We start from the raw sequence: 14898 nt of genomic DNA on the forward strand, positions 1-14898 counted from the left end.
CAAATATACAGATAGTGATGAGAAGACCACAAGGCAGGTGGAGGAAGGAGGCAGTCTAAAGGAAGAGATAGAGATGTGTATGCATAGTCAAAAGAGCCAGGTAATTTGGAGATAGCTGAGCTAATTGTGAATCACATATTAGTCTCCATTCAGGCGTAATGGTATTAGACAATGCCTGGGAGTTCCTTTAAAAATGATATTGTAATAGATTACTACAAAATTCTGATCTCATTGTTTGATATATTGGTTTTAATTTTAGGCTTTTGGTATTAAATGTATATTTTTATTCCCTTGTTGCTGTCTAATTTAGCTAGGGAAAATACAGGAAGGTATTCAGAAGTAGTTTAGGGTAAGATGTCAACCCCAAATAGGCTGGCTTCTGGATACTTAGTTTTTTCCAGATTTTTTAGTAGTTTTTCCTCACAGACCCTTTTATAAGCTCCATGTTTGAGAACATTGGATGTTTTTGTTTTCAGGGTATCCTTGAGCACAACTATATTATTTAAAAATAATAAAAATTACTAAAATATATAGAGAGCAAGAATTTCATTGTTTTTAAGTCAAGTAAGGGAAGGAGAGGCACCACATTTGGGAGAGGTAACAGGGACCTTCCAGGCTGGCTTGATCTAAGTGATTACACATATATTTATGTCATATTTTTAATCATTATTATACTGTTTAACTGTATAACTTTTTCTATTAAAAATCAGAGATTCCCTCCCATACCCAGATACAGCTCGACTCTCTGGAGGTCTGTCACAACCACGCTCGTAGGTGAGACACACATATACACACTCTCTCTCTCTCTCTCTCTCTCTCTCTCTCTCTCTCTCTCTCTCTCTCACACACACACACACACACACACACACACACACACACACACACCGCCCCAATACCTGGCCTAACTAGGACCCCTATGGGGCCCAGTGGATCTATCTGCCCTGCCAGAGACACATCATCCTTCCAGCCCACAATTGCACTTGTACCAGAGATCAGATGCTCCAGTCTCCCCTCCCCACATGCTCATACCCAGAGACAGCCTGACTCAAGGAGGTCCATCACAACCAGGCTCTCAGGAGGGACAGGCTCCAGATGGAGAGAGCAAGGCCAGTTAATACCTGAGATAACCAGATGGCAAGAGACAAGGGCAAGAACATAAACTACAGAAACCAATGCCACCTGGCACCATCAGAACCCGTTTCTCCCACCACAGCAAGCCCCACATACCCTAACACACCTGAAAAGCAAGATTCCAACTTGAAATCTGATCTCATGAAGATGACAGAAGACCTTAAGGAGGACGCAAATACCTCCCTTAAAGAAATACAGGAGAACACAGATAAACAGATAGAAGCTCTTAAAGAGGAAACACATTAATCCCTTAAAGAAATACAGGAAAACACAATCAAACAGTGAAGGAATTGAACAAAACCATCCAGGATCTAAAAATGGAAATAGAAACAAAGAAATCACAAAGTGTGGCAAGCGTGGAGATGAAAAACCTAGGAAAGAGAGCAGGAGTTACAGATGCAAGTATCACCAACAGAATACAAGAGAAAAAAGAGAGAATCTCAGGCATCGAAGATACCATAGCAGATATTGACACAACAGTCAAAGAAAATGCTAAGTACAGAAAACTCCTAACCCAAAACACCCAGGAAATTTAGAACACAATGAAAAGGCCAAACTTAATAGGAACAGAAAAGTGAAGATTCACAATGCAAAGGGCCAGGAAACATCTTCAACAAAATCATATAAGAAAACTTCCCTAACCTAAAGAAAGAGATGGTCATAAACGTACAAGAAGCCTACAGAACACCAAATAGATTAGGCCAGAAAAGAAATTCCTCCCATCACAAAATAATAAAAACACTAAATGCACAGAACAAAGAACGAATATTAAAAGCAGTAAGGGAAAAAGGCCAAGTAACATATAAAGGCAGACCTATCAGAATTACACCAGACTTACCAGAGACTTTAAAAGTCAGAAGATCCTAGAGATCATACAGACCCTAAAAGCAAACAAATGCAGCCCAGGGTACTATACCCAGCAAAACTCTCAATTACCATAGATGGAGAAACCAAGATACTCCATGACAAAACCAAATTTAAACGGTATCGTTTCACTAATCTAGCCCTACAGAGGATAATAGAAGGAAAATAGTATACCCAAGAAATCAATCATCTCACAACTACATATGTAGCACAGGACTGCCTTATCTGGCATCAGTGGGAGGGGACACACTTGGTCCTGTGGAGGCTTGATGCCCCAGAGAAGAGGGATGCTAGAGGGGTGAGGTGGGAGTGGGTGGATAGGGGAGTACACTCTTAGAGGCAAAGGGGAAGAGGATGGGGTGGGGGTTCATGGAAGAGAGACCTGGAAGGGGGATAACATTTCGAATGTAAACAAATAAAATGATTAACAAATTAAAAAAAAAGAGAGATACTAAGTACAGATGATATCTGAGGAAGAATGGAATATGTACCCTTTCACCTTGAACTGCCACAATAAATACAGAAACCTTGCTTTGAGCACCAATATAGCACTTCCTGTTTTGGCTGCTCATTATTAACTGAGTTATCTCCCCAGCCTGAGTCATAAGAAATCATTAGGAAAGGACTACACCTCTCCCTCACAGAGCACCAGAAGAATGCTTGTTGCAATATTCTTGGATTAATTTTAGACAATGCACTGCTCAATTGCTGTCTTAAATATCAGTTCCTGTTCTGGTTCCACAGTAGTTATGTCCTACAGAGCTAGGGCCCAGTTATCTTCATTCTGCCTAGGTATCCTCTATGGGTTTATGAGCACAGGTGCTTCTAAAATGAACATGCATAAAATCCAATAAATTTTAGCAAAGCACACCCCTCCCCCTAGGCTCATAAATCTAGCTTTGTTGTTAATCCTTTCTAAAACACATGAAGCATGGGTATTTAATCCAAATATATTAGTTACATGTTTACCCCAATGAAAATAATAAAGATAAATACAGCAGTGTTATTGCTGAGGCTATAAAATCCATTTGGTAAAAAGCAATCATCTTAGTTTGCCATTTCAGTACACTAAAATGTTCATGAAATATTTATTTGTTTTTTTGAAACAGAGTTTCTCTATGTAGCCTTGGCTGTCCTGAACTCTCTTTGTAGTCCAGGCTGGCCTCAAACTTTGAGATATATATATCTCTTTTTCAACTCTCTGTTATGATGAAATTTTAAAGTTCTATGTCAAAAATACTGCATTAAACATTGACACAAGTTTATCAAAATTCTATTTTACCCGTGCATTCTCTGTAGGCTCATTTCTAGTTTTCAATTTTTCTATTACAAAGCAAAAGCTTGTTCTTCTGCCAGTGTAAAGTGTTTTCATTTGTTGTATTACTTACTTGTAAGCTCAATTCCAATTTTGTTTTTTTTTTCTCACTGGGAGGAGAAATACTAAAATGGAGACAAAATTAGTGTCTCAGTTGCATTTCTGCCTTCTGAAGAATGCTCAAGCTCTATAAGGTGCTAATGGTCACTAAACAAGTGAAGAGTTGGCTTAAGATAACCCTGTTCTCACACAGTGGCTTCCTGTCAAAAGGATGCAGGCCCTTCATTATTTGCTGGGTTGGACATTTTCTTAAAACCCAATGAGCATCTGAGAAGCAGAATTATATTTCTAGATTACCTAAACATTTACAGTGATTACTATCCCAAGAATACTGCCCAAAGATAGATGGCTACAACTATACAATCTCTCTCTCTCTCTCTCTCTCTCTCTCTCTCTGTGTGTGTGTGTGTGTGTGTGTACAAGTGCATTGAGTGTTGGAGATCAAATCCAGGGCTCTGTGCATGCTAGGCAAGCAATCTTCTAACTGAGCTACTTTCTCAGGCCCCAAACCACATACAGCATAGCCTCAATAATGAAATAAAACACACACACACACACCCACACCCACACACACACACACCAGAATGCTGTAATGATTGAATTTTCTGGCACAAATTCAAGATTGTAGACAAAACTTGGTTTTATATGTAAATGTAAATAGATGGGTGTCTTCACACAATGGGGAAATTAGGATTTATCTCATAGATTGTAGTCAATGAACTATTGCCTGTGAAATAGTTTGAAAATTCAAAGATCAGAATAATAGACTTAAGGAACAGTTGTTAACATTGAAATTTACATCCAGACAAACGACACCAGAAAACAGTCATAAAGGCTTTGTCACAACATTGTCAGGACAAATCTGAATTTGATTCTGAATTTGATAATCAAAACCCACTATATTCTTTGTTTGAGACAGGTCTCAGGTATCCCAGAGGTTAGCCTCAAGCTTGCTATGTAGCAAAGTGCTGGGATTACAGGCATGGGTGAACAAACTGATTTACACAGCTATGGGAGGCAAGCACTCTACAAACTGAACTGCAGCCCTAGCCAAAACCACTGTAGGTTTCAACACATCAGCTTAAATATTTTTGTGAGATTTCTTAGCCTAAAATGCTGTCATGCTGACAAGTAAAATAATAACTATGAAGAAGTTTATGATAAACATAATTGAGAGGCTAGGGCCAGTATGGGAGCTCAACAGCTAAAAAGCACTTGTCATGCAAATATGACAAATTGCTTGACTTTGGATTCTTGGAACCCATATCAAAAAGCCAGACATAGTAACCTGTGACTAAATCCCAGTAGACAGGGGCTGGCGACAGGCGTTTGACATAGAGGCTCACAGGCCATCCACCTATCCTGAGTTTCAAACAAGAGAGACTTTTCCTCAAAACAGAAGGTGATGGCGGACAGCTGAGGTTGTCCTGACTTCCAAATGTATGGGATAGCACAGCAGGAGCACATCCTCACACTTAAAAATGTATACATACACATGCATGCCAAAACAATTTATAAATAATGAGCTAGATTCAACTAAGCTGCTCATCACTGACACTTGATGTCTTCTTACTCCATCTATTGCTGCTTCCATGGAGTGTAAATTACAAAAATTATCAACACTTTTTTGTATAGCAAGTATTATGTTGGTCTGATTTGTTAGATTAACCTACATATTAATATTAATTGTATTTCTGTCCATTCAGTATTGTTTCAGAATTCTAAATATCAATGCTATTACTTTGGAAGAGGACATTTCCTACTCAGGGTGAGAAGTGAGCTTTGTGCATGATATAAAAGAGAGACTGGGAGCTGATTACATCGATATGACTGTTGTAGCAAAGGGGGCTTCCGGTAGACTGGCCAAGTAAAACTCCAGTCAAAAGTCCAATTAATCAAATAAAATGACTAGTTTCCTAAATTTACAGTATTTCGACCTTGCATAAATTACCTTCCTGGGTTTAAGTCTTATCTGTAATGTGGGTATAAAAATAGCACCTCCTTCAGAGTCATTTTGAAGACTAGACCAGGTATCTCCTCATTGCCTACTCAGAGAAATTGCTCACAAATATTAGCTATTTCTAATATCAGGACCAGAAAGGAAATTCAGACAAATCAAAATGATTTTAGCCCCTCTGAACTTCTCATTTTTTAATTTGAACATTATTAATTTAAAGGGACAAAATTATTGCCTAGTTTCCATTAATACCTTTTGTTTTTTAAAGTATATAAGGCCTTAAAAAACTGAACAGCTCCCCACCCTACCTGTTTGGAACAAAGTTTCCTGTACCCCAGGCTGGCCTTAAATTTATTATGTAGTAAGCATAATCTTGAACTCCTGATCTTCCTCTCTCCAACTCCCAAGCGCTGGAATTAGACTTAAGGTTGCTATTCCAGGTTAATCTAGTGTAGGGGATTTAACCCAGGGTCATAGGTATGTTAGGCAAGAACTCTACCATTCCAGGCCCCTGAACAGCTTCTTCATAGTAACAGTCTAGAGTAAATATGCAGTGCTGAAATATAAAATAGATTCTGGGAGTATAACTTAGTTGATAGAGAACTTGTCCTCTATGCACAAAGCTGTCTAATTCCCTGCACTGCTTAAAACCAGGCGTGGTTGGCTTGATGGTAATTTCAGCAGTCTAGAGGTGAAAGCGACATCATCAGAAGGTCAAGGTTATACCTGGCTTCATAGGGAGTTCCAGGCCCGTTTGGGGTGAGACCCTGTCCCAAAATAAACAAATAAATGATCTTTTAACAAATCCTCATAAAATTCTGATCCTCACCCAAAGTTTTAGTATCTTTCTACAACTCAAATTTCATGTTTCCCCTTATTATAAACATGAATGGGATGGGAATAACTTCAGTGGCTTTGCATAACAGGAAAAATAACTATGCTGGTACAGTATGAAATGGTCTAACACAGACAAAAACTACATTACTAGACTAGAAAGAAGACTCTATCTTACTGACTCTAAGAAATAAGCTGGTATGCTCTGCAAAGGCCACTTACAGAGACATTTTATAGCAAGTATAGGAGAGCCTTTGGTATAATTGTGAGAGCAGCCGTTGGCTGAGTCAAAAAAGGTTAAAGGGACCACAATTCTATGCTCAGATAGAAATGAACATATGAAGAGGCTGGAGAGGTGGTTCAGTGGTTTAGTGCTACTGGCTGCTTTTCCAGAGGACCTCAGTTCAATTCCCAGTACCCAGATGGTGGCTTATAACCATCTGTGACTCCAGTCCCAGGGTATCTGAGGCCCTCTTCTGGCGCCCAAGGGGTACTGCATGCACAGCACACTAACATGTATTCAGGCAAACATACACACAGAATAAAAAAGAAAAATAAATTAAAAATGATATTCACATGAGAAATTTAACAAACTAACTTCTTAATGGATAGTTTTAATTTTTCTATAAACAAGTATGTCACTATATAACTTTCATGCTTCCTTTCCTGTTGGATTGAAAAAATCTTTTCAAAATTGGTTATTTAAAACTGTATTTTCTTAACTTTTTGTGCTTTTATATTTACCAAAACATAGTTTTTCAAGGTGCAGAAGTCTTATGAACGAATAAATGATGGTTAGCACAATGTGAGCATTTTAATGTAAGTAAACTTGGTCTTGAATTTAAAAAATAAAAAGAACATGACACTGGGCAAGGAAGGGGAAGGTGGAACAGGAAAAGAGCTGGGGTCCTGGGATGAACTTAGTCAAAATATGTGGTATGAAACGCTCAAAGAATAAACTTTTAATTTTTTTTGAAAAACAAAAATTATGATAATAAATTTTGTCATATAAAAAATCTGTTGGGTTTATTAGATGGTTCAGCAGGTAAAGGTTCTTGCTAAATTTAATCTCCAGGACCAATGTGCTGAAAAGAGAATACTGATTCCTACAAGCTGTCTTCTGACTTTCATAGGCATGGCATGGCATATGTACGTATTCACACAACACTACCACTAAGTTCTTTAAACCTATAGGAAATTCCCAACTAAGATAAAAGTTAGTCTAATTGGATCTTATTTTGGTAAACAATGGTATGTTTATATGTGCTTTACTATTCCATATAATTATAAAATGTAGTTACCCATTTAATTAACATAAATTGTTCACATTTCTCTATAACTTTTAATACTTGGATATATTTCTGTATTTTTCAAGTTATGCAATGCTCACTTTTTAGTGAAGATTACCAATGTATTCATCTTATCCAATCCAAAAGGAAGGTTAAGGCACCATCCAGAGTGTATGCCTCAGATGTGTGAAAAGAACTGTTAAGCTTTTGGTGACATCTAGTGGACTACTTTTATAGCTTTTATTCAATGTCAGGAAGCAAACATACCTAACTACTCAGCTTCTTCAGCCAGGAGAGCAATTTCAAACAGAAAGTCTAACCCTTATTGCAAACAGCATAGCTCTCTACCTCCAATCCTTCTCTGCTCCACAGTTCAGGTGTCAGTAGCGAGACAATCAAGGGAAGCTGAGATTGCCACACCTGCCTTCTGCCACCGAGACGGCCCTCACATTTTTTGGTTTATACTTTGGCTTCCCTCATTTCTGCTTTCCTGATAGTCAACCTTAAGATATGTCCTTAATTACTTTTAGTGATTCATATGTATCGCTTTAAATTCACCTCTAAGCTCTGAGCAAAATTCTTACGTCCAGAGCACACTCCCTGTTTGCTACATCTAAATTTTATTCTCATGCAATTCTCATAGCAACCCGCTACTCATCTTTACATCTTATTTCAGTCATTACTTTTTCAAGGTTACATTTTCTGGTGTCCTATGACAAATTATTACTGCTATTACCTTATCATTAACTATAACATAATTAAATTTGTATAATTTAACTACTCTGTCATCCCTTTTGAACAATCTAAGGATTAAGCTATGGCTGGGATGTTAACTCAGCTAATAAAGTGCCTGTCCAGTATGTACAAAGCCCTTCCTTCAATCCTCAGCACTGCATTAGACGGGTTGGTGGCACATGTCTGTAATTCCACTACGTGCAAGAATCAAGAAGCTCTGGACCTCAAGGTCATTCTTAGATACAAAGATGAGTTTGAGGCCTGCCTGGACTACATTAGGGCCCTAGCTAAAAAACCCAGCCAATATTTTGTTTAAAACATGTTTCCATTGCCTAGCTAAGAATTACTTTCTCCAGAATGAACCCCCCAGAAGATTGGCCTTGTAGAAGATGCAACTTTTATAAAGTTTAGTGAGAACTTGTTAGGCTCACCTTTTAAAAAGACAATTCACAATTCACTCTGCACAGCTCATTAGTATCTTCCCAATAGTAAATGCTAACGTGGTGTGTGTGTGAGAGAGAGAGAGTGAGAGACAGAGAGAGAGAGAGAGAGAGAGAGAGAGAGAGAGACAGAGACAGAGACAGAGACACACACAGAGAGAGAGACAGAGACACAGAGAGAGACAGAGAGAGAATGTCTCCACTAAGCAAGTGGCCTCCAGGCAGTAAGGGGAAGCCATACTGCTGCACAGGCGTTCAGCTCAGTGGGGTCATTGCTGCATTGCAGTTGCTCTACAGTTGTTTTGCACTGGATAAATGACATTCAGTGTTTTCTATACATATTTGTTGTTGGATCTTTAAAAACTCATTCTTAGAAGGGCTATCCTGAGAAATTATCCTTAGAATAAACATCACTGCATAAACAGCAGACAGATTCTAAAAGGAATTTTTTACCTCCATAGGGAATTTATGTATGTAATACAGCTTGATTTATGTATGTAATGCATAATTTATGTATGTAATACAGCTTGATTTGTGTATGTAATACATAATTTATGTATGTAATACAGCTTGATTCTGCTTGGTCAGTTCTACATTCTGCCCCAAGGAGAAAAACATTAGAGGAGAGTCACTGTCCCTGAAAAGGAATATTTTAAGAAAAGGAAATCACATTGCTCCCAGAATATAAACTAAAAGGGATGGGTGTGAAGACTACATATTTAAAGAAATGTTATAAAAGCCCTAGCTAGTTATAAATAGCTTCAACATTAAGATTACTATTCATTAAGTAATGTTAATTACAGAAGTTTTTCTTTGCTTCCCAAATAAATATGGATCTAGTGTGAGGAAGGCATGCCTGTAGTCTAAGCACCTGGGAGACAGTGACAGGTGGGACAAGAAATTCAACATCTTCCTTGACTGCTTGTGAAGTTAAGGTCTGAGACTGTCTAAAAACATCTGCAACTTTCTAAAATTTGGAATAAAGATATTCAAATTATACCCAAGGTAGTAGTAACCCAGTCCAAGATTGGAAGGGTCTAGAAACTGAGTCACATATACCACCTGTACTCATGAGAACAAGAGAAAATCACTGTAAAAATAAGTGTTTCTCTTTGGTTATATGCCATGTGCTGTGTAAACCTTTAATTTTCATACTAAAATTTCTGTGAAATGTTTTAAACTTATGAAATGTCAATGTGAAAAATCACAGAAATGTTAATTGGAAAAATTTTCATATAATATATTCTGACCATGATTACTCCTCCTCTAACTTCTTCCAGATCTTCCACTTCCCCATATGTTGTAATTCTTAAAAAAATTATTTTTGAGATATGATCTCATCATGTAAAACTAGGATGACTTCAACTCATAATCCTTCTTTCTCTATCCAATGGGACACAAGTGAAATCCATCATTAAAAAAAGAGTAAAAAGCATAGAGCATTAGATTCAGCTAAAATCTCCATTTCCTCCCCATACTAAATACCTCTATTAAGTGTTATCACTCCAATAATGCTTTCTGGTTTTAGTATATTTACGCAGTTTTCCCCTTCTATCACAGTTTATACTTACCCATGTTGATCACCTGGATCCGGCCAATTCTAGGAGCTTCTGGGTGGAACTTCATCCTCTGTTGAACCGTTCCTGATAAGCTGTTTACACCTTTTAAATACCCAAGAGGGCTCTAAAAGACCAGTTTATTCATAACTCCTTGTGTACTTGTGCATTTTTTAGGGCATTTTCTTGAATGAAAATTTCTGGATCATGAGTGTGCATAACTCCTTGTGTACTTGTGCGTTTTTTAGGGCATTTTCTTGAAAGAAAATTTCTGGATCATAAGATATACACCCTTCAGCTTTACTAGGCACTGCCAATTTACTTCCAAAGTGGCTGTATCCATTTCTACACTTACCAGGAAAGCATGAGTCCTTTTGCTCATTTTTCCTTGTCATTTTAAAAAGCTGAATTGCAAAGCATTTTTTTTGGAAGCTATTTCAATATAAAAAAAATCTTCCAATTGACATTTCATTTTGTTAACAGTACCTTTATCACAAAATATCTTAAGAGTGTGGAAATTATATCAATATTTTCCTTTAGGTTTGGGCTTTTGTCTTTAAAAAGAATTCTCTACCCAACTATGGTGAATAGAGTTTTCCTCTTCAGAATTGTTTTCAAACCATTTAGGAAGTATTTCTGTGTATGGTGTGAATTAAAGAATCTGATTTTATCATTTGCAAATCAACAGTCACTTTTAAATTGTCCATTCTTTCACCATTGACTTTTAAAGCTACTTCTATCATATAACAATGCTGAATCTGTAAGTGGGCCTGTTACTAGGCTCATGATTTTGGTCTACTGGTCTATTCTTGTCTGTTGATAATATATATAGCTTAAATTGTTAGAGCTCTGCAATAAATCTTGATATCTGTAATACTTGGTGTCTCCTAATACTTTCTCAATACTGTTTTGGCTCTTCTTGCTCTTTATTCCATCATATAAATTTTAGGATTAGCTATATCTTCCATTATCTTTTTAAAAAAACTTCCTTCATAATTTGTTGATGAGATAAAGCTAGGTTTTGGGTTTAGCTTACCAAATATGAACATTGCATTGCTGATCAACAATAAATGGTGTTATTAAGGAGGGAAGGGGAGCTACAAGAAAAAATGTTGTGACTTCACTTGAGTTGTACTGCTTTTTCAAATATATTTTGGTGAGATTATTGATAACTTATAGTAAGCCTTCTCAATTGTGAGCAAACACAAAATTTCCGTTTAGTTCTTCTTTTGTCCTTTAATAAGTATCGTTTCCCCATAAAGATCTTAGGAGTTTTGCTAGAATAATTCCTGGATTTAAAATTTCTATTTGCTGTATTACATCTTCTGGGCCACTATATGGCATATCCTTTAATTCATCTACTACATTGTCAAAAAAAAAAATAACCAAAAACACCCTTGTTATAGGACTGTGTGTGTTGCATTCAGAGATCAAGACTTTTTTGTTGTTTGGACATCCATCTGTTTCCGCCAGCAATATTACACTGAAAAACAAGTTCTATACCATTTCTCACATAAGCAGGGGGATTCCACGGGTATTTCTTGACCTAAGTTTGGGGTGGAAAGAGGAGACATGTCTCTCCTGAAGTATCTTGAAAGAAGCCTCTCTGATCTTTTTCTGCCCAAACCTCCCTTTTCAGTGGGGAACACTCAACACTCCCTCTTTGCTTTTCTCCGACAGTTGACCCTGCCCCTTCATAGTAGTCTGAGATTCTCAGATGTTGAAATGCAATCTTTCAGGGATTCTCTGACCTTTGTTCCTGAGAAGCTTCACCCAGGGGGAAGAAGCCCAATTTTCTCCACCTGAACCAGTATCTATATCGGAGTTAGGAATGGAAAGTCATTATGATTCCCAAATCCACCATTGGCACATTTCTTAATAACTTATTAATGGTAAAAATAAATGCTATCAATAGGTAATTTTGGGTTGTTTTGTTTTTCAGCTTTGTGGTTGGTTGGTCAAATTTTAAATTTAGTATTCCATCGATGTTCCAATCATGTAAATGCTATCTTGGGGAAGGAAGAAACAGGAGATTCTGCAGATCTCCAAAGAAAAAGCAAAATCGGCAAAGCAGTCAAAACAAGTTAAAATAAAAGCCAGCATCCATTTGCTTTTGACTCATCGATTGAATGGCACCATCTTTACACAGCATCTGGTCTAAGTGGGTTTGGTTGCTGCTTGGTTGGTTTTTAGTACTGGAAACAGATTCAGTTTGAAAGACACTTTGAAATCGAGTAGCAAACACCAATTCCCCCCAACTCTTTCTCCCCAATCCCCAGTTTGGTCTGAAGGGGCACGATCCTTTTTCCGTTTTAGGTGGGCAAGATTTCTGTGCAAAGACCTTAGAACCGTTTGCCTCCTTTATCAGGCAAATTTGGAAGGGAAGAAGCCTTTACGGGAAATACTTTGAACGACAAGGAAGACTACTACGCAGGTTCAAGTCATACTTTTAACACGAGCTTGTTGAAACGTTTAACAATTCCAAAATGAAATTAAACGAGTTTTAACTTTTTTTTTTTTTGCCTCTCAAATGCATAAAAATGCAGAGGAAGTTAACAAGGGGGGAAAAAATCTTAAAACGGTAAAAATAAGAAAAACAACTCTTCTTAGGACTAGTCCTTGGATGAGTTACCAGGAAACTGATTCTTCTTTTCTTGACTTCGGATGCCAGTCCTGAGGCCAGCGGGCTCAGTACCTGCTCCGGCCTCCCCCTCGCTCCAGGCGGCTTCCCACGCGGCCTCCGCCCCTCGGGGGCGCCCGGCGGCCCGAGCGGCTGTAGGAATCGCGCGGCGTCGGGCAGCTTCGTTCTACAGACGGCGGCAGCCCGCGCTCCGGTCTACCCACGCGCTCGCGGCCACTCGAGTAGCGCTCGCTGCGGTAGCTGTCGCGGCCGCCGTAGCCGTCGGGCGAGCATCCCCGGTACTCTTCGTAGCGGCCCCCGCCGTAAGATGGCGGCGGACCTCGGGCAGGGCCGGCTCCACGCGGGTCCCCGTAGCTGTCGAAGGGGTCGCGGTAGGAGCCTCCGCTAGGGTGCTCGTAGTCGCGCTCGCGGCCCCCGTAGCCGTCGCGCTCGCAGTAGCCCCTGGAAGGGCATTCGTCTCGCGCGCTCGAGTGGCCATAGTCGCGGTAGGTGTAGTCGCGGGGCGACGGCGCGAAGTCGCGCGGGTCCCGGGCGCTCGGGTAGTCGCGGCTCGAATAGCTCTCCCGGGGCGAGTAGCCCTCGTCGCGCGGGCCCAGGTACGGGTCGCGGCGCGGCGGTGGCAGCTCCCGGCGCGGCGGGCCTCCGTAGCCGTCTCGTCCCCGGGAGCCCGCCGCCCGCCCGCGAATTCCCGCGCCGCTGCGCGCCGGGCCCGACGGCGCTGCTCTCTTGGGCGGAGGCCCGGCCCGGCGCGGCGGTGGTCCGCGCTTCAGTGGCATGGGGGCCCGCGAAGGCCGCAGGTCGAAATCCCCCGAGTAGCCGCCTTCGTCGGCCGACCCGCCCCGGGAGGGAGGGCGCCTCGGGCCGCCGCCGCGGGTCCCGCGCAGGCCCCTCGGGCGGCCGCGGCTTCGGGGAGGAGGGGGCCCGCGCCGGCCGCTCTCGAACACCGGCTTGGTGGCCTGGGCCACCTTGATGGCCTTACCATCCAGGGACTTGCCGTTCATGTCTCGGGCTGCGGCCTTGGCGTCCGCGGGGTTCTCGAAGGTGACGAACGCGAAGCCTCTGGACTTGGAGGTTTCCCGGTCCTTCATCAGGAGCACCTCGATGATGCGGCCATACTTGCCGAAAGCGGTTTCGAGGCCCTTCTCGTCGGTTTCGAGGTTGAGACCCCCGATGAAGAGCTTCCCTGGACGGTCGGCTTCAACCATGTCGGCAGCAGCGACGGCAGCGGCGACGACGGCAGCAGCAGTGAGGGCTGTGGTGGCGGAGAGGCGAGAGACAGCGCGACACTGACCGCCCTTGCTGGTCGAGACCGCCTCCTACCGGTCGTGGGGCGCTGTGCGCAGGCGGGAGGGCGGAAGGCAGGGCCGGCGGCCCCTGAGCCACGGGCGACTCCTGCCTGTGATTGGTCGGCAGGTCCGCACCTCAAGCGGGTGTCTCGGGGAGGCGGAAACTGGTGTGTGGCTTCGGTGGCCTCCAGTCTCAGTCAGCTGGCCCTGGCTTCACGTGTGGGGCCGTCCCAGAAGCGCGGCTGAATTAAAAAGCCGTTAGGGGAGGTAGAAATAAAGTTCCATTGCTCTTAATGAGAAGAATTCCAAGGCATTCCAAACCTAGTTACCCAAACGATTTTAAAACAAACAAACAAACAACAAACAGCCCCCTGGAAAATGAAATTAGTAGTCGTTTTAAAGATTTAGAACGGAGTTTGTATATAAAGCTTAGTAATGAGATGCGAGGGTTTATTTTTCCCATGAAGGGAAGAAGGTGTTGGTAGGCGAAACCACAGTTTAAAGTAAACTAATGGTCTACTTTTTCTTTACTTTAAATGGTTTTAAGAGTAAAACCATTATATGGATTTACTCTCTCTCTCTCTCTCTTTTTTTAACAACAAAACAAAACAGTCGTCTGTTTGGTCTCACATGTATTCACGAAAATGTTTTTCACATTTCTTCCTGCTAGTTTGTAAGGTTTAATCGTAGCCATAATTATCTTGTCTATTTTCCTCCTTTTTGAAACTTCTCTTATAGAATGCTTTGTCATATTTTTCCTCGGCCATGGAAGAAGTTTCTTTTTCCATTT

General features: G+C 40.8%; 1 protein-coding gene across 1 annotated transcript; it reads right to left on the minus strand.

Moving 5' to 3' along the window:
* Positions 1–12869: 12869 nt before the first annotated feature.
* Positions 12870–14027, minus strand: Rbmxl2 (RBMX like 2). Its single transcript, XM_052175638.1, has one exon. The coding sequence runs from the start codon at positions 14025–14027 to the stop codon at positions 12870–12872; it is 1158 nt and encodes a 385-aa protein (XP_052031598.1).
* Positions 14028–14898: the final 871 nt, after the last annotated feature.

Source organism: Apodemus sylvaticus, chromosome 1, assembly GCF_947179515.1.
Source record: "Apodemus sylvaticus chromosome 1, mApoSyl1.1, whole genome shotgun sequence".
Classification (NCBI taxonomy): Eukaryota; Metazoa; Chordata; class Mammalia; order Rodentia; family Muridae; genus Apodemus; species Apodemus sylvaticus.